This window comes from Geotrypetes seraphini, chromosome 1, assembly GCF_902459505.1.
Source record: "Geotrypetes seraphini chromosome 1, aGeoSer1.1, whole genome shotgun sequence".
NCBI lineage: Eukaryota > Metazoa > Chordata > Amphibia > Gymnophiona > Dermophiidae > Geotrypetes > Geotrypetes seraphini.
Genome location: NC_047084.1, coordinates 458,404,576 through 458,423,936, shown reverse-complemented (window position 1 = coordinate 458,423,936; position 19,361 = coordinate 458,404,576). Strand labels below are relative to the sequence as shown.

Genomic DNA, 19,361 nt, shown 5'->3' with positions numbered 1-19,361 from the left:
AAAACCTATCTCTTTGATAAATTTCTCTGACTCCCTTCCTGCCTTGTTGTATCTCTGATATTCCTCCGGATATACCCGACTACTCTTGACTTGCTAATGTAATTTGAAAATCTTTTCTGTAACATCGCTGTCTGTGTACAGTCTCTTCCTCTGTAAACCGCTCTGAACTGCTTTGGTATTACGATATACAAAAATAAAGTTATTATTATTATTATCTTCAATTTAGGAAGGTGTTAAAAATGCGTCTGTTTTTATTATATTTATTTTTCTCAAGTACTTTAGCAAGAATGTGAGCCTTTGGGACAGTCAGGGAACTCCAAGTACTTTCTCTTCATCTTAATTAATCTTACTTATTGCATTTCTTCTGTTTCTACTGTAAACCGCTTAGAACCTCACGGTACAGCGGTATATAAGAAATAAAATTATTATTATTATTATTATAGTTTTGCTGTGATTCATGTCTATGTTGCTAACCATATTAATCTTATGTAAGCCACAATAATTCCCAGTTGATATTTGCGAGATATAAGAAACAATATGATATGGTATGGTAAGGAAATACTTTTTTACAGGAAGGGTGGCAGAGGCATGGAGCAGTCACCCAGAAGAGATGGTGGAGGCAAAAACTGTCTGAATTCAAGAAAGTGTGAGATAGGCACGTGAGATTTCTTAGAGAGAGGAAGAAAACCACAGTTACTTACCGTAACAGGTGTTATCCAGGGACAGCAGGCAGATATTCTCACATGTGGGTGACGTCATCTACGGAGCCCCAGCGCGGACAGCTTTTCAAGCAAACTTGATTGAAGTTTCAAGTTTGCTACACTGCACCACACATGTGCATGCCTTCTCGCCCACTAGAGGGCGCATCCCAAGCCATCCCCGGGGAGGCGGGCGGGTTGTGAGAATATCTGCCTGCTGTCTCTGGATAACACCTGTTACGGTAAGTAACTGTGCTTTATCCCAGGACAAGCAGGCAGCATATTCTCACATGTGGGTGACCTCCAAGCCAACCAAAAAGGGCAGGTGGGAGGATGGCAATTTAGGAAAACAGATTACGTAACACCGACTGGCCAAAACGGCCGTCGCTTCTGGACAAAGCATCCAGACAGTAGTGGGAGGTGAACATATGAACCGAAGACCAAGTGGCAGCTTTACAAATGTCCTCCACAGGAGTAGATCGGAGGAAAGCAACCGAAGCTGCCATCGCCCGGACCTTATGCCCCGTGACTCGACCCGGGGGCGTAAGACCAGCCTGAGCGTAGCAAAAAGAAATACAAGCAGCCAACCAGTTGGACAAGGTGCGCTTGGAAACAGGATGTCCTAAACGATTAGGATCAAAGGACAAAAACAATTGAGGAACCTTCCGATGAGACCTGGTACGTTGGAGATAAAATGCCAACGCCCTCTTACAGTCAAGTGTGTGGAGCGCTGTCTCGCCAGGATGGGAGTGGGGCTTAGGAAAGAAAACAGGAAGGACAATGGACTGATTGAGGTGGAAATCAGACACAACCTTAGGTAAAAATTTAGGATGGGTGCGGAGAACCACCTTGTCATGATGAAACACAGTGAAAGGCGGGTCCGCAACCAAAGCTTGCAGCTCACCAATCCGTCGAGCAGATATGAGGGCAATCAGAAATACCACTTTCCAAGTAAGAAATTTCAGGAGAGACTTGTCGATAGGCTCAAAGGGAGGTTTCATGAGTTGAGCTAAGACAACATTCAAATCCCAAACTACGGGAGGAGGCTTCAGAGGGGGACAAACATTGATTAGACCCTTCATGAAATGTGTCACCAGAGGATGAAGTGAAAGAGAACGTCCGTCCAAGTGACGATGGAAAGCAGAAATGGCACTTAGATGCACCCGAACAGATGTCATCTTCAGGCCGGAATTAGACAGATGTAACAAGTAGTCCAGCACCGAAGACACCGGGACCGAATCCGGATCCAGATGACGCGAGGAGCACCAGGAGGAAAACCTGGTCCATTTCTGGGAATAACAAAGCCTGGTCGAGACCTTGCGCGAGGCTTCCAAAACGTCCCTCACCGACTGAGAAACCTGGACCGAAGTCAAGGGGAAAGGAACCAAGCGGTCAGGTGTAAGGACTGAAGATTGGGATGCAACAGCGAACCCCGACTCTGAGATAGCAGAGAGGGAAACACAGGCAGTAGCAGAGGCTCCCTGACACTGAGTTGAAGAAGCAGGGAGAACCAGTGTTGACGAGGCCACCGAGGCGCAATGAGAATCATAGTGGCTCTGGATGATTTGAGACGAACCAACATCCTCAAGATCAGGGGAAAAGGAGGAAACGCGTAAAGGAACCTCCCTCCCCAGTCGAGAAGAAAGGCATCCGCTTCTAGACGGTCCAGGGAGTACATCCGAGAACAATACAGGGGAAGTTTGCGAGTCTCCGGGGAGGCAAACAGATCCACCTGCGGAGTCCCCCAGCGGTTGAAGACGTCGCGTAGGACTCTGGAGTTGAGTGACCACTTGTGCGGCTGGAGAAGCCGACTGAGTTTGTCTGCCAAGCAGTTCCGTTCTCCCTGGATATAGACCGCCTGTAGGAAGATGTTCTGGGAGATCGCCCATTCCCAAAGGCGCAGAGCTTCCCGACAAAGGGACCAAGAGCCTGTCCCACCTTGCTTGTTCACATAATACATGGCCACCTGGTTGTCCGTTCGCACTAGGACTACTTGATCTCGGAGTAGGTGGCAGAACGCTCGAGCCGCCAGAAAAATGGCACGAAGCTCCAACACATTGATGTGACAGCGGCGATCCTCCGCCGACCACAGTCCCTGGGTCCGCAGACCGTCGATGTGGGCCCCCCACGCGTACTCCGAGGAGTCTGTGGTCAGAACTTTGCGATGAGGAGGGACGAGAAAGAGCAAACCTCCGGAAAGATTCGAAGAGTCGGTCCACCAATGGAGCGAACGTCTCAAAGAAGGAGTCACTGCTATGCGACGAGAGACAGGATCGCACTCCTGGCGCCACTGAGAGGCCAGAGTCCATTGAGGAATTCTCAGGTGCAGTCCGGCGAATGGAGTGACATGGACCGTAGACGCCATGTGGCCCAGAAGCATCATCATGCGCTGAGCCGACACCACAGGAAGCTGAGAGATCAGACGGCCCAACCGAACCAAAGCCTCCAAACGAGGAGGAGGGAGGAATGAACGGAGGCGAACAGTGTCCAGCACTGCGCCTATGAATTGAAGTGATTGGGCCGGGCACAACTGTGACTTGGGAAAATTCACTTCGACCCCTAGTCGCTGAAGGAAGGCGATAGACTGTCGGGTCGCTGAGATAACCCCCTCCCTGGTCGGGGCCTTGATCAGCCAATCGTCCAGGTAAGGGAAGACCTGAAGCCCCCGAGACCTCAGGGCTGCAGCGACTACCACCATACACTTCGTGAAGACTCGAGGGGACGAAGCCAGGCCGAAGGGGAGGACCCGGTACTGCAGGTGTAGCTCGCCCACCTGGAACCGTAGGAATTTGCGGAAGGCAGGATGCACCGGATCATGGGTGTACGCTTCCTTCAGGTCCAGGGAGCACATCCAGTCCCCTTCCTCCAAGAGAGGATACAATATCGGAAGTGACAACATCCGGAACTTCTCCCGGACCAGGAACTTGTTGAGCTTCCTGAGGTCTAGAATGGGACGCTGGTCGGGGGGTACAGGTTCCACCGGCCGAAGCTTCAACAAGGCCCTGGCCTCGGCCATGAGGACGGGGAGCTGGGTCCGATTGTATGGGCAAGCCCCCGGTGACTGTTCCGGCGGCGCAGAGCAAAAGTTGAGAGAATAGCCCTCGGAGACGGTCCGGAGCACCCAAGCGTCGGATGTTATCTCGGTCCAAGCCGTGTAAAAGGACCGGAGTCGACCCCCTATGGGAAGAGGGTCCAGCGCGATCGCGGAGGGGGGCCGGCCCCATCCGCCTAGCCCGTCAAAAGGACGGCGCTGGCTTGGCAGGACCCTGCGCTGGAGTTTTGGTTTGTCTCCCTCTGCCCTGTCGAGGGGGGCGCCGAGGCGGTGGCCTAGAAAAAGCCGGGGTCGACTTTTGAGGGTACCGCCTCGGGGGAGGCCGGAAGGGTTTCTGCGGCGTGGATCGAGGTTTCGGTTGGACCAAGGAGGCCAACGAGCGCTCCTGTTCCGAGAGCCGTTTGGTCGCCGCCTCCAGGGATTCATCAAATAATTCGGACCCCACGCAAGGTAAGTCCGCAAGGCGTTCTTGCAGGTTTGGGTCCATATCGAGGGTGCGTAGCCACGCCAACCGGCGCATAGCTACCGCAAAAGCCGACACCCTCGATACCAGCTCAAACGTATCGTACACCGCATGAAAAAGGTACAGGCGCAATTGAGACAGGTTAGACATAAACCTGTCGAACCCTTCCTTGCGGGAGTCCGGCAAGGCTTCACGATATTGGGGCAGATCCTTTACCATGCCACGCAGATAGGACGAAAAGGTAAAGGCATAATTTAAAACCCTGGTTGCCATGAAGGAATTCGCATAGAGGCGACGACCAAACTTGTCAAGGGTCCGACCCTCCCTGCCGGGCGGGACCGCCACAGAAACTCGGGAGGGTTGCGTATTTTTGAGCGCAGACTCTACCAGCAAGGACTGGTGGGAGAGTTGAGCCTTCTCAAAACCCTTGGGTGGAATCGTCCTATATTTGGACTCCATCTTGGACGGGACCGCAGTGACTGTAAGAGGTGAAGCCAGGTTCTTAAGTAAGGTCTGATGAAGGACCTTATTCAAGGGCAGCCGAGGGGATTCCCTTGGTGGAGTGGGGAGGTCCTGCTCCTCGAGGAACTCCTTAGTATATTGGGATCCAGCCATGAGGTCCAGACCCAAGGCACGCGCCATGTCCTGCACGAAGCTGGAGAAGGAGGACGGTCTGGCAGGCGGCGAGGGAGTTCTTGACCGCTCCGCCGAACAGAAGGGGGAAGCCTCGTGAGAATATCGTGGTTCCCTACCGGACCCCGAGCCCCATGAGGCCAGATCCAATGGCCTCGAGGGGGTCGGGGAACGTCTCCGCCTCGAAGAACCCCTGGGAGAAGTCCCAGGCGTCCGAGGGACCGAGGCACGCCCCCTTTTCCTCGGCGAGGAGTCACGAGAACTCCCTCACGCAGGGGAACGGAGAAGCCTCGGGTTATCGAGGCGAAGCTCCGAGACCCGCAAAGCCTCGCCCCCGAGCGGCGAGGAGCGACCACGGCGCCGAGGAGAGCCACGCGAACGCTTAGGCTTCCTCGGGCGACGTCTCGCCCGAGGCCGGCCCAAGGGCGAGGAACCCCGGGAGGACCTCGAGGAGGAGGAGGAGGAAATCCGTCTCACTCTGCGTACCTTGTCCCGGGGCCGTACGCTGCTCTCAGGCGGGGCCCCCGAGGCCGAGGCCGAGGGCAAGGTCGAGGCCGAGGTCGGCGGTGCCCCAGTACCCGAGACCGAGGGAGTCGAGACCGAGGTCGCCGAGGTCGGTGCCCCCGAGGTCAAAGCAGTCGAGGTCGCAGCCCGCTGCAGTTGTTCAAGGGCGCCAGACAGCTCCGAGGAAATCAATGCTCGGAGCAGGTCCTGGAACGCCGGAATCCCGACCAAGGTAGGCAGGTCCGAGGCCGGGGGATGCTCCCTGGAGGGCGACCTCGGTCTCGAGTATTCCCTCGGGGCATTAGTGGCCGGAGTCCTGGGCGGGGCCGAGGACGACCCACCCGCCGCAGAGGAGCTCGAGGATGGCTTCTTCGATGACCCTGGAGTCGGGGATGGAAAAGAGGACTTACCCGAGGCAGGTTTGGTCGCAGGCGTCGGCTTCGAGGTCGAGGGACATGGCGAAGCCGAGGGCGCCGAGGCCGAGGTCAAGGCCGGGGCCGACGTCGAGGCCTTCCCGGGCGCGGAGTCAACTGCGAAAAGCTCCGCCATCCTGGCGCGGCGTCGACGGAGCGCTCTGGCCTGAAAAGTGGAGCACCAATCGCAGGAGTCAGTCGGATGCTCGGGTCCAAGGCAGAGCAAGCACCACCGGTGGGGGTCAGTGATGGATAGTAACCGCTCACACTGGGTGCACTTTTTGAAACCCGTCAAGGGACGGGACATGAAAAACCGAACCGACCGACAATGAGGCCGGGTCGCGGCTCACGGCAGCCCCCGGAGCCGACGGAAAAGCTTTTTTTTTTTTGATTCAAAGACGTAGAAAAACTAAAAGAAAGAGAAAGCAAGTACCACGACCGAAGAAAAAAACACCGGACGCGGCGACAGAAGGTAAAAATAGCAGAGCTCAAATTCCACAGGGCTTCTGGCTCCGCGGAAAAAACTGAACTGAGGACCACGAGGTGGGATGCGCCCTCTAGTGGGCGAGAAGGCATGCACATGCGTGGTGCAGTGTAGCAAACTTGAAACTTCAATCAAGTTTGCTTGAAAAGCTGTCCGCGCTGGGGCTCCGTAGATGACGTCACCCACATGTGAGAATATGCTGCCTGCTTGTCCTGGGATAATAATGGTTACTGCAGATGGGCAGACTGGATGGGACATTTGGCCTTTATCTGCCTTCATGCTTCTATGTTTCTATCTGGAAATGGTGGTTTTCGAAGCTGGCCTGCCCTTATGGTCAGGACCTACCAGCACAAACAAGTGGTCGGAAACCTGAAACTGGTTTGTGACCTCCAAATACTGAAACAAAAGCCTGCACACATCCAGCGACTGTAACACTCAGTCCTGCTCTATCGAACTGGAAGGAACTAAGGTAGGAGTTTAACGTCCTGGTCGATGTGGAAGCTAAAGATCACCTTTGGAGAAAGGAGGGAACAGTGCGAAGAAACATGCTGGAATCCGTAATCCTAAGAAAAGGATCCCAGCAGGATAAAGTCTGAAGCTCGGAAACCCTGCTGGCTGAAGTAACGGCCACCAGGAAAATGGTTTTGACAGTGAGATCCATTAAGGACTCCTACTCCAAAGACTCAAGGGGGGAACGAACCAATGATCAGAGAACAAGATTGAGTTTCCAAGTCAGACAGGGTAGCCGCAGTGGGGGGCCGAAGTCTCAGATAACCCCTCAGAAACCAGACAACATCCAGATGAGCGGCCAAAAAGCCTCTCAGAGGCTTAGGACCCAAACAAGAGACCAGCAATCTGAACCCTCAGGAAGCAGACGGCCAGACCATTTTCCAGTCTGTCCTGAAGAAACTCAAGTTGGCTTGAGGTGACTCTTTCGAAAGTTGACCATCCGGCTCAGGCATTGAAACAGCTGAACCACCTGGTGAACTGCTGATTCCCCTCAGACTGAGCCCTAATGAGCCAGTCATCCAAGGTATGGGTGGATTTGAATGCTGAGTTTTCACAGGTGGACACTCACTACCATCATCATCCTGGTGAAGGTCCTGGGCACCATCATCAATGGGTAAGGATGAAAATTGGAAATGATGCTGCAGAACGTGGAATCTCAGGTATCTCCTGGGTTCTGGAAAGATGGGGATGTGATGATAGCTTCCCTGGACCTGACGGAAGCCTAAGAATTCCCTTGGAGCCATTGAGGCATTCACCGAGCACACCATTTCCATCCTGAAATGGGGAACTCTGAGGGCCTCATTGACCGTTTTGAGGTCCAGGATCTATCTCGAGTCTTCGGAGCCTCTCTCTGGCACGATGAAGCATATCAAGTATCTGCCTGAGATCTACTCCAGAAAAGGTTCTAGAGCCGCAATGAGCAGCAAACTTTGGACCTTTGCCTCCATCCATGCTGCCTTTTCTTGCTTACCCGCTGGGGAGTCCAGAAAGAGCTCCGACAAGGCGGATAAAACTTGAACGTGTAGCTGTCCCAAAGAATATCCAAAACCCAGCGGTCAGAGGTAAGGGCCACCCATTCTGCAAGGAAGGCCGAGAGTTGCCTCCGATCTGCAGAAGAGCAGCCAGGGGCCTGGCGTCAGAACTGTTTCTTAGGGGTAGACACTGAGCGGCTCTCCATCAACTGTTGGCTGACTGAAAGGAATGCTGCCCTGAGGAGCCCCCATAGTACCGATGAGAACGTCGGAAGAGACGAAAGCTAGGACATCCTGGACCTCGAGAGGACCGGGTCCTGTCTGGCAAGGACTTGAGCTTACGGTTCTGCAAGCTAGCAATAAGGTTTAAACCTTTACTGAACAGTACTTGTCCTCTGAAAGGCAATCTACTCAGGGTCGCATTAGAGGATGAGTCACCGGACCACTGCTGGATCCACAACATTCTGCATGCCACAATAGAGTATACCAAGAGCTTGCTCAGCATTCTAAAGAGATCACAAAAGGTGTCTGCCACATAACACTGGTCAACGAGCATTTTGCTACTGGAGTTCTGTCACCTGTACCTTAACAAGGGCCACATACTGACTATAAATCCAAACATCTATCACATCCTGGTTTTAAGTTATGCGAAACGTGACCATTTATTTTTCCCACAAAATAGGACCGAACCCTCCCCCTGGATCCCCCCGGAACCCATTAAATATAGTGCAAAATATAGACAGCCGATATAAGTTCTCATAACTGACACATTTTGATCACTAAATTGAAAATAAAATAATTTTTCCTACCTTTGTCTGGTGATTTCATGAGTCTCTGGTTGCACTTTCTTCTGACTGTGCACACTTCCTTTCTTTCTCTCTCCCTGCCCCCCCCCCTTCTTTCTGTCTTTCTCTCTCTCGGTTCCCCCCCTTTCTGTCTTTCATTCCCCCCCCCAAATCTGCTTCCACCTATTTGTCCAAGCCACCGCAATAATAGCATCATCTTTGTGCAGCAACTGCAAAAGCCTTCCCTCCCCCCCAACATTAATTTTGACATCAGAGAGGAAGTTCCAGGCCAGCGATTGGCTAGCCCGGAACTTCCTCTCCAATGTCAGAATTGATGTCGGGGAGGGGGGAAGTCTTGTGCTGTCGCTGCACGAAGATGATGTTACTGCGGCAGTAGCTTGGACAAATAGATGGCAGTGGCCCATTTTAAGCTTTCCTGTCCCACTCCTTCTGAAAACGGGACATTTCGGCATCCCGAAGCTGTGTGGGGGAGACAACAGGACAGGCGAGCTAAAAACGGGATGGTCTCGTTCAAAACGGGACGTATGGTCACCTTAACTGTGAAGTGTCGGTATTTTATTGTTTCTGTAACACAATATTGAGTTTTAAGACAGCTCATCGATCACATATACCAGAAATTTTAAAGTTTATACTAAAAAGATTTTTCTACCTGTTTTTTTTGTCTACGATATTATAATTATTATGAACAGACCTAGGGATAGGGAACTCCGGTCCTCGAGAGCCGTATTCCAGTCGGGTTTTCAGGATTTCCCCAATGAACATGCATGAGATCTATCTGCATGCACTGCTTTCAATGCATATTCATCGGGGAAATCATGAAAACCCAACTGGAATATGGCTTTCGAGGACCGGAGTTCCCTACCCTTGTGTTAACCATCCTGATAATTTCTTTTATGTCTGTGTGTCCACAAGATCAGCGAAAATCTGTTCAGCAGACTTCAAAGTGCATTATTTAGGCTGTATAGCTGGCGACCAAGATAAAGCGTGGGTACCTCATGTCTGCTGCACTGACTGCTATTCCGGATTAACACAGTGGCTAAATGGGAAACGGAAGAAGATGCCTTTATCTGTACCCATGGTGTGGTGTGAACCAAAAAATCATCACTCAGATTGTTATTTTTGCATTACAAAAATTGCTGGACTCACAAAGAGGAATAAATAAAAAATTGTGTATCCTGATTGCTCATCAGCAATTAAACCTGTTCCTCATGACTCGGAGAATCCAGTTCCAATTCCTCCTTCAACATCTGCAGCATAATGTGCCGAAAGTTCAGATGAAGAATGCGCCTCTGCTGCTATAGAGGAGTTGTATGAACCTGAAGTGGCCAAGCCTATCCAAAGTATGACCCTCCCCACACTGAGGAGTACTGGCATATGATCTGGAACTGGACGACTTCTAGACTACTAGGAGAGTGTGATGCTGTAATTGAGGTTTATTAAAGTCAGGACATGAGTGTACCCTGTAAAAGGAATTCAATTTTGATGGTGCCACCAGAGTAAGTAGGGGAGTCTCACAGTATTTCAACATGGATTTTCACATGAGATCATGGAGTTGGAGTTTTAGACATTTCCTAGGGATTTGCTGAAAGTCAAGTGCATCGAAAAGTGTAGCTCTTGGCTTCAGTTCAGATTCTATTTTTCACAGGAAGAGCTTGACCTCTTTGTCTTATAAATGTGGTAAAAGAAAAGCTCTCCAGTGGTGACCTATACTTAGGCAGAGGAGGAAATGGATCTGATGAAAGCCCATAGAACTCTGGTGGGTCAGAGAAATCCTGAAGGGATAGATCAGAGTTCTTTTGCTCTATGACTGGAGATTTAAAAATTGTATTTCCAGAAGGAGAATGATGCTGTGTGATACAGTGGCTATGGTGCCAATGATAGTGTCAGGAAGGACTCCTATGTCTCCTTCAATTATGGTTCAACTTCGATGAGAAGGCAGTGCTCCAATGACGACACCTGGAATTGCATCGAGGAGGAGACTTAGTCCTAGTACCATGAGGCCTTGGAGCTGTGTTTGGGCTGGGCTAGTACAGGAGGAGTTCATGCAGCAGTTTGCTTCGACTGGTTTTGAAGCATAGCTGCATGCTCTTTATTAAGCAGCTTCCGAAGCTGGTCCTGATTAGCAAGTTGCGGTACCCAGGGTGTTGATGGTACCCATTGGTGCAGGGTGTCAAGACTTTGGTGACCTTGTTGTAGAGGCATTAAATGATGGAGAGACTGATGATGCTGTTTGGCATGCATCGACTTACTCGATGCTAGCGTCATGTGGCAAGGAGCAGCATGGGAATCCTTCTTAGCCCATTTACTAGATAGTGTCGGCGTCAGTACCAAGGAAGTCAGTGATGAATGATGCGGCGATTGTGATGCCGGTGTTGATGCAGCTTTTTCGACATCGGATGTAGTGGACATCCTCAATGAATCTTGGGGTCCAAAGTTTCTCCTGCTGCAGACATTGAGCCTTCAAAGAGCGTTTTTGTAACTTTGAAAAGCGATGACAAAAGTCTACTCTGTGCTCAGGATCAAGGCACTGAAGATACCAATTGTGAGGATCAGTGACTGATATGGCCCTACTGTACCGTGAACCTCTTGAAACCGCTAGAAGGCTTCAACATATGTAGAAGGAAAAACCACTGATGTGAGATCGAAGGAAACCGTTTTTCCTCCGAGAGTCGAGTGATTTTGTGACCGAAAGAGTCGATGCCACTGGCCAGAAACCTAGCTGAGGAGAACAAAAGCCCCAAAACATGAGAAGAAAATATTTTTGCAAGAAACTCCCAAGAAAATGAAATACTACAAAAGAAAAATAAAAGAAATGAAAATGAATTGGGAAGGCACAAAAAGGAGAAAAATAATGCAATTGTAGAGACTCTAACAATACATGTCTTTTTAGCTCCACAGAAAACTAAGAACTGATGGTCCCACAAGCTGAGGTCAGCGTGAAGGAACTCACGCATGCACAGTACAGGCTTCTAAAGAAGTTAAAGTGACTTTTGCACTGTCTATACAGGTGCTCTGTGGATGAAGTCACCCATCTATGAGAAAGCACGGTTACTTACCGTAACAGATGTTACCCAGGGACAGAAGGCAGCTATTCTCACATATGGGCAACGTCATTGACGGAGCCCCGATGCGAAAGCCCCGCAAGCAGACTTACTTGTAGAAACTAGAAGTTTCGAGTCAGCCGCACTGCGCATGCGTGAGTGCCTTCCCGCCCAGCACAGGGCGTGTCTCCTCAGTTCAGATAGCTAGCAGAGAAGCCAACCAGGGGAGGTGGATGGGTTGTGAGAATAGCTGTCTGCTGTCCCTGGATAACACCTGTTATGGTAAGTAACTGTGCTTTATCCCAGGACAAGCAGGCAGACTATTCTCACATATGGGTGACCTCCAAGCTAACCAGAATGGGATGGTGGGAGTGTTGGCAATTCAGGAGAATAAATTTTGTAATATTGCCTGGCCAAAATGAGGAGAAAACATCCAGACAATAGTGAGAAGTGAAAGTATGAACCGAGGACCAAGTAGCAGCCTTGCAAATTTCCTCAATAGGTATAGATCTGAGGAAAGCTACTGAAGCTGCCATTGCTCTGACCTTATGGGCTGTGATTCTACTCTGTAGGGGTAATCCAGCCTGGGCATAGCAGAAGGAGATACAAGCAGCCATCCAGTTGGAGATGGTCTGCTTAGAGATAGGATGTCCCAACTTATTGGATCGAAGGAGAAAAAAAGTTGAGGAGCAGTTCTGTGTGATTTGGTGCGTTCCAAATAAAAGGCCATAGCACGTTTATAGTCCAGAGTATGAAGAACTGATTCTCCAGGATGAGAATGAGGCTTTGCAAAGAACACTGGTAGAATAATGGATTGGTTGCAATGAAATTCCGAAACCACCTTAGGCAGGAATTTAGGATGAGTACGGAGAACCACCTTGTCATAATGGAACACAGTGAACAGTGGATCAGCAACTAAAGCTTGCAGCTCACTGACTCTTCGAGCAGAAGTGAGGGCAATGAAAAACACCACTTTCCAAGCGAGATACTTCAGATGAGCCGTAGACATTGGTTCAAATGGAGGCTTCATCAATTGAGTAAGAACAACATTGAGGTCCCAAACTACTGGAGGCGGTATGAGAGGAGGTTTAACATTGAAAAGTCCTTTCATGAATCTGGAAACCACCGGATGAGCAGAAAGGGGTTTTCCTTCAATAGATAGATGGAAAGCAGCAATTGCACTGAGATGGATTCGGATCGATGTAGACTTGAGGCCAGAGGTGGATAAGTGCAAAAGGTTGTCTAAAACAGAAGATAAGGAGGAATGTTGAGGCTCCTTATCGTCAGAAAAACACCACGTAGAAAATCTAGTACATTTTTGGTGATATCATACTGAAGAGGAGTTATGTTGAGAGGTACCAAGCTATCAGGAGTAACAGAGATCCCTGACTCTGTGTAAGCAGAGATGGAAAAACTGGCAGAATGTATGGCTCCCTGCTGCTGAGTTGAAGTAGAAGGGAGTACCAAGGTTGTCTCGGCCACTGAGGAGCAATCAGAATCATGGTGGCATGGTCGTTCTTTAACGTGACAAGAGTCTTGAGAATGAGAGGGAATGCATTAAGGAAGAGATTCATCCATTCCAGAATAAAAGCATCTGCCTTAAGGTGATGAGAATATATCCTGGAGCAGAACTGAGGCAGTTTGTGGTTGTGGGGAGCTGCAAAGAGATCTGAGGTGTTCCCCACTGTGAAAAAATGTGATGAAGAGGCGAGGAATGGAGTGTTCATTCATGAGGTTGCAGAAGACAACTCAAGTTGTCCGCCAAGCAATTTTTCGCCCCTTGGATGTAGACAGCTTTGAGAAAGGTGTTGTGACGGATTGCCCAGTGCCAAACCTTCAGAGCTTCTTGACAAAGGAAGGAAGATCCCGTCCTTCCCTGTTTGTTTGTTTTTTATTTTTATATTCTTTATTCATTTTTTCATCTAACAACAAGTGCAACAAATATTAACAGTTAAACTTATACAATATCATTTGAGTATCTATTCTTAGTAATTTCACAATTAAAAATAAAAATAAATCTCTCCCTCCCAACCCTATTCTTACACATGTGATTACATATATATATATATTGTTCTTTATTAATCCAACCCATCAATTTATAATTAAACTTCCTCCCACCCCCTTTCCCTATACAATTATATCAGCTTGGGAAAAATGATTATTCATTTATTACAATATTCTATTAATGGTCTCCAAACCTCCTGAAATTTGTTTGTTGACATAATACATGGCGACTTGGTTGTCCGTCCGAATTAGGACTACCTGGTCGTGAAGAAGATGTTGAAAAGCTTTGAGAGCCTTGAAAATCGCTCTGAGTTCCAACAGATTGATGTGACACTGACGATCCGTACTGGTCCAGTGGCCTTGAGTACGGAGATCATCGAGATGAGCGCCCCAAGCATAGGTCGAGGAATCTGTTGTGAGGACCTTCTGTTGAGGAGGGCGTTTGAAACAGCAAGCCTCTGGAGAGATTGGAAGAGAGCATCCACCAGCGGAGAGACTGTCTCAAAGCGTTGAGAAAGTGGGTCGCAAACCTGCGTCCACTGAGATGCCAGGGTCCACTGAGGAATTCTGAGGTGAAATATGGCAAAAAGAGTCATGTGTACTATGGAGGCCATGTGACCCAGAAGTACCATCATGTGTCTCGCTGATATGGAGGAGGGGAAGACACTGTATGACAGAGTTGAAGGAGGACTTCCAGACATTGTTGCAGAAGGAATGCTCTGAGTTGGATAGTATCCATAACAGCTCCGATGAATTGTAGATTCTGAGAGGGTTGAAGTTAGGATTTGGGAAAGTTGATTTCGAATCCCAAATTTTGTAGGAACCACGTAGTCCATTGGGTCGCTACAATAACACCTTGAGATGTTGAATCTTTGATGAGCCAGTCATCCAGGTAGGGAAATACCTGAAGACCATGGTTTCTGAGAGCTGCGGCTACCACTACCAGGCACTTGGTGAACACTCTGGGAGATGAAGCCAGGCCAAAGGGCAGCAGTCTGTATTGATAATGCAGATTCTCCACCCGAAATCTGAGATATTGGCGAGAGGCCAGATGAATGGGAATATGAGTGTAGGCCTCCTTGAGATCCAGAGAGCATAACCAATAGTTCTGATCTAGGAGGGGATAAAAGGATGCCAGGGATAACATGCAAAATTTTTCTTTGACTAAAAATTTGTTGAGAACCCTGATATCCAGAATGGGCCGCAGATCGCCCTCTTCTTCGGAATAAGGAAGTAACGGGAGTAAAACCTCCTGTTCTGCTATTCCAAAGGAACTGGTTCGATGGCATGGAGATGAAGCAGAGCTTGAGCTTCCTGAAGAAGAAGGTCTGGGATGGACTGGAAGGATACTCTCTTGGAGGAAGCTCTGGTGGAACCTGAGTGAAATGAAGAGAGTATCCTTCCCTGATGATTGACAGCACCCAGAGGTCAGATGTTATTGTCATCCATCGGTGATAAAAATGATGGAGATGACCTCCAATAAGGGGAAGATAGTTCAGAGACAGAACAGTGGAGGTTATGCTCTGTTTTAAACAGTCAAAAATGCTGCGTAGCCTTAGGTGCAGCAGAAGGTTGAGATTTCTGTTGCTTCTGATTCTGCTGTTTCTTGGGAGGAGGGCGAGTGTAAGGAGCCGCTCTCGGAGCAAACGCCTCTGGTAAATAGGAGGAGGGCGTGTAGGCTTGGCAGGAGATGGCTTTGGCTTAGGTCTGACAATAGAAGCAAAGGATTTTTCATGCTCAGACAATTTCTTGGTGGCTGCCTCAATAGATTCATTGAAGAGGTCATTGCCTGCACAAGGAATATTAGCCAAGCGGTCCTGAAGGTTAGGATCCTTGTCAATGGTACAAAGCCAGGCAAGGCGGCGCATTACTACAGAACAAGCAGCTGTCCTGGCAGACAACTCAAAGGCATCGTAAGAAGACTGAAGTAGATGTAATCTGAGTTGTGATAGAGAAACTATGACTTCTTGAAATTCAAAGTGCTTTTGAGTATCTAAATAATTGAGAAATTTAGGCAAAGGAGCAATAAGAAACTCAAAATAAGTGATAAAATGGAAATTGCAATTAAGGGCTTTAGAGGACATCATGGCATTTTGATAGATGCGACGTCCAAACTTGTCCATAGTTTTCCCTTCCCTTCCAGGAGGAACGGTAGCATAAACCTTGGAAGAATGGGACCTTTTCAAGGATGACTCCACAAGTAGGGATTGGTGAGATAACTGTGAATTCTCAAATCCTTTGCAATGGAGAGTTTTATATCTGGAGCTAATTTGCCTGGAACAGCTGGAATTGCATAAGGAGTCTCCAGGCATCTGGTAAAAGTCTGAGACAAAAGCTTGTGAAGAGGAAGCTTAAGTGACTCTGCTGGAGGTTGAGGAAGATGCATGACTTCGAGATACTCCTTAGAGTATTTGGAATCAGCATCCAATTGAAGGTCCAAGTCAATAGCCATCTGACAAAAAAATGAAGAGAAAGATAGCTGATCCGCCAATGCCTTGCTTCGAGGACTCGAGGTCGTCGAGGCAGCCTAGGTCGAAGATGAAGCTTCGGCAGGAAAAAAGGCATCAAAAGAATAGGGAGACTTGGACGAAGCAATCGAAACTGCTGAGTCCTCGAGGTGTGGAAGTGGAGACTTCGATCAAGGAGTTGATGGTCTAGTAGAACAAGAAGGTGTAGATCGAGGCTTAGTTGAAGAAGGACGCTCTTTGGAAGAAGAGCCATGCCTGGATGTATGCCTCGAGGAAGGCCTCGATCGTCAGTGAGAATGGTGCTTGGAAACAGGTCTCGAAGATCCAGGATACTTCGCCCCAGAGATGGAAGCTGTCGATGCCACCAAGGAATGGATAGGGCTGGAAGCTGTGGATCGAAGCTCCAGAGGCTTGATGGAGGAACTTTGATGCACTCCTAAAGATTCTGGAGTGTGAGGACTCCTGTCGAGGCACTTGCAAAGAATCTGCTCCTTGCTTCACGTGCATAGATTCCAGACCAGACACTCGCAGAGACTCTGCTCCCTGCATAGAGTGTGTAGATTCAGACTGAAGCATAGGAAGAGGCTCGACCTCGCGGGATTCTGCAGAATGCCCAGGCTGGATAAGAGTAACAAGCTTCGGTCCCATATTAGTGAGGAACTGAATGAATTGTTTCTCTAACATGGTCTGGAAAACGCCAGCAAGGATGGAACCGCGTCTGAAACCGGACCACCTGCTTTGGCTGGAGATTCCACAGAGGCAGTGGAAATGTGCTTCAACTTAGAAGTCTTAGGCACCTTAAGCACCACCGCTGGAACTTTCTGTTGAGCTATCTGACCTGAGGATACAGGGGAAGATACAGCAGACGTCGTCGAGGAAAGAGCCGCTGCAAACGAAGAAGGTCTGATGAGGCTCGAGGTCGAAGCAGTGGAGGCAGGAGGATCCTCGGTCGAAGGTGAGATCGAGGTCGGCTTTGTAGTCGAGGAAATGGTCAAATCCACCCCGAAGAGCTTCTCCACTGAAAGTAGACAACGTTTAAAGGATCGAGGTTGAAGAATAGCACAGCGCTCGCATGACTTTGGATGATGGTCTGGCCCAAGGCACTTGAGGCACCTACTGTGTGGGTCTGTGAGAGAAATCGCACGTTGACACTGGCTACACTTCTTGAAGTCTGTTGTTGGCTGGGACATAAGAGGAAAAATAGCCACCACAAAGTCGAAGTCCCTGGGCTGCGGCCGAGCGGCCGGCCCCGGCAGCCGAACGGAAGAATTTTTTTTTTTATAACAAGAAATAATAGAAATACAGCAATTCGTGAAGAAAAAGAACATAAACCGCGGTGAGAGAAGGCACGACGTTAAGTAAGTTAAATACAGAGAGTCAAAGAAGGACTTCTCGGCTCCGCAGAAACTGAGAACTGAGGAGACACGCCTGTGCTGGGCGGGAAGGCACTCGTGCATGCGCAGTGTGGCTGACTCGAAACTTCTAGTTTATACAAGAAAGTCTGCTTGCGAGGCTTCCGCATCGGGGCTCCGTCGATGACATCACCCATATTTGAGAATAGGCTGCATGCTTGTCCTGGGATAATATGCTTTCTGCTTGCCCTGGGATAAGGTTGTTGTTTTTTTTTTAAACAAATATTATTGAGCTTTACAGGAAATCCAACAATTAATGTTTTGTTTTTCCCCTTATATCTATTCTTTAAAATAGAGTTTCTCAGTCAAATTAGCTCAAAACATGTAGTTAAGATCAACTAACTTGACTCCATTAGATTCCTGTCTGCTCCTAAGACATGCTGCCAATCTTGTAGGTTTTAAATTCTCACCGAGACTGTCTCTTTGATATCAAGACCAGATGACTCCTATTACACACCAGTGACTTGATATTCTGAATCTCTTATCAAACCAAAGCAAGTTTGCTGGCTCCCCAGCCAAAGTTAAGGGAAAAGATGGTGCAGCAATTAGCCATTTAAAAGGGATCAGCATGCTAGGCCAGAACACTTAGGTCCTAGCCCAGGCCAGAGTCCTACTTGTCTGCAATTCTTGTTTTTATTGCAATAAGCTGCTCTTGTACATATAATCTTTCAGCCTCCATAAGTATAATAATAAAGACAAGGATAGGGTGGAACATGTTAAACAAAATCTACTGCTTTTCAGTCCAACAGTCATCTTTGCTGGTAAAAGAAAAAAATTCCAGATATTTACAGAGTGACTCTGCTGTCCATACTTTTGTTCTCTCGCCACCTGCTGGGAAGGTATCCACCTATGGCCTGAGTTATTCAAGGTGGAGCATTGGAAAATCACAAATGAAAACAGTGCTGTCTTTTGGCCTACTTGGAGATTTCATATCTGTACTTACTATGGGTCAAAAACCAGAAATGAAACCTAAACCCCCTTTATAATATAGAACTATTGAAGCAATACCTGCATAGTGATGGTGGGTGTACTTAAGCCGCTAGCAGCCGTCAGGGTGGTTTGTGCAGCTGACACCGTGATGGCAGTTGGGTTGATCACTTGGCTTGAGAGCGTCGCAATGGTGCCAAGGGTGGTGATGGGAGTAGCCAATGAAGCATTAGTGCCATGTGGTCCAGCCAGGCTGGAAGAGACTGTACCAGTCACAGTGCCAAGGGTGGTCATGCCTAGACAAAAATATATATATATATGAAGATATCATTAAAATACTTTAACAGAAAGAAAATTATATGAGAGAGAGAAAACAATTTTCCAATAAGATTCAGTTTTGTACTACACCTGAAAGCAGTTATTCACTTGTAGCAAGTGTTATCCGAGGATGGGAGGATTTCCCTCCCTCCCTCCCTTTCCTTCTCTTGTTGAAACTGGCGATTTCTAAAAGGCTGTATTACAGCCTTACGCTGTATTACAGCCGGAGCCTTGAAGTCGCGTCGGGTTGCCTGCTAGAAAAATCTCCTCCGATGCAACCGGAAACAGGAAGTTGCGTCGGTTTGCCTGCTAGAAAAGTCTCCTCCGATGCAACCAGAAACAGGAAGTTGCGTCGGGTTGCCTGCTAGAAAAGTCTCCTCCGATGCAACCGGAAACAGGAAGTTGCGTCGGTTTGCCTGCTAGAAAAGTCTCCTCCGATGCAACCCGAAACAGGAAGTTGCGTCGGGTTGCCTGCTAGAAAAGTCTCCTCCGATGCAACCGGAAACAGGAAGTTGCGTCAGTTTGCCTGCTAGAAAAGTCTCCTCCGATGCAACCGGAAACAGGAAGTTGCGTCAGTTTGCCTGCTAGAAAAGTCTCCTCCGATGCAACCAGAAACAGGAAGTTGCATCAGGTTGCCTGCTAGAAAAGTCTCCTCCG

General features: G+C 48.7%; 1 protein-coding gene across 5 annotated transcripts in view; it reads right to left on the bottom strand.

The window, feature by feature from the left end:
- HCFC1 (host cell factor C1) overlaps window positions 1–19,361 on the bottom strand; it is a 432,893-nt gene that overhangs the window by 143,781 nt on the left and 269,751 nt on the right. For all 5 annotated transcript variants that reach the window (XM_033922407.1, XM_033922416.1, XM_033922394.1 and 2 more), the window contains one exon: window positions 18,468–18,682. In XM_033922407.1, the coding sequence (XP_033778298.1) occupies window positions 18,468–18,682 (215 nt within the window). The remainder of the gene's footprint in view (window positions 1–18,467; window positions 18,683–19,361) is intronic.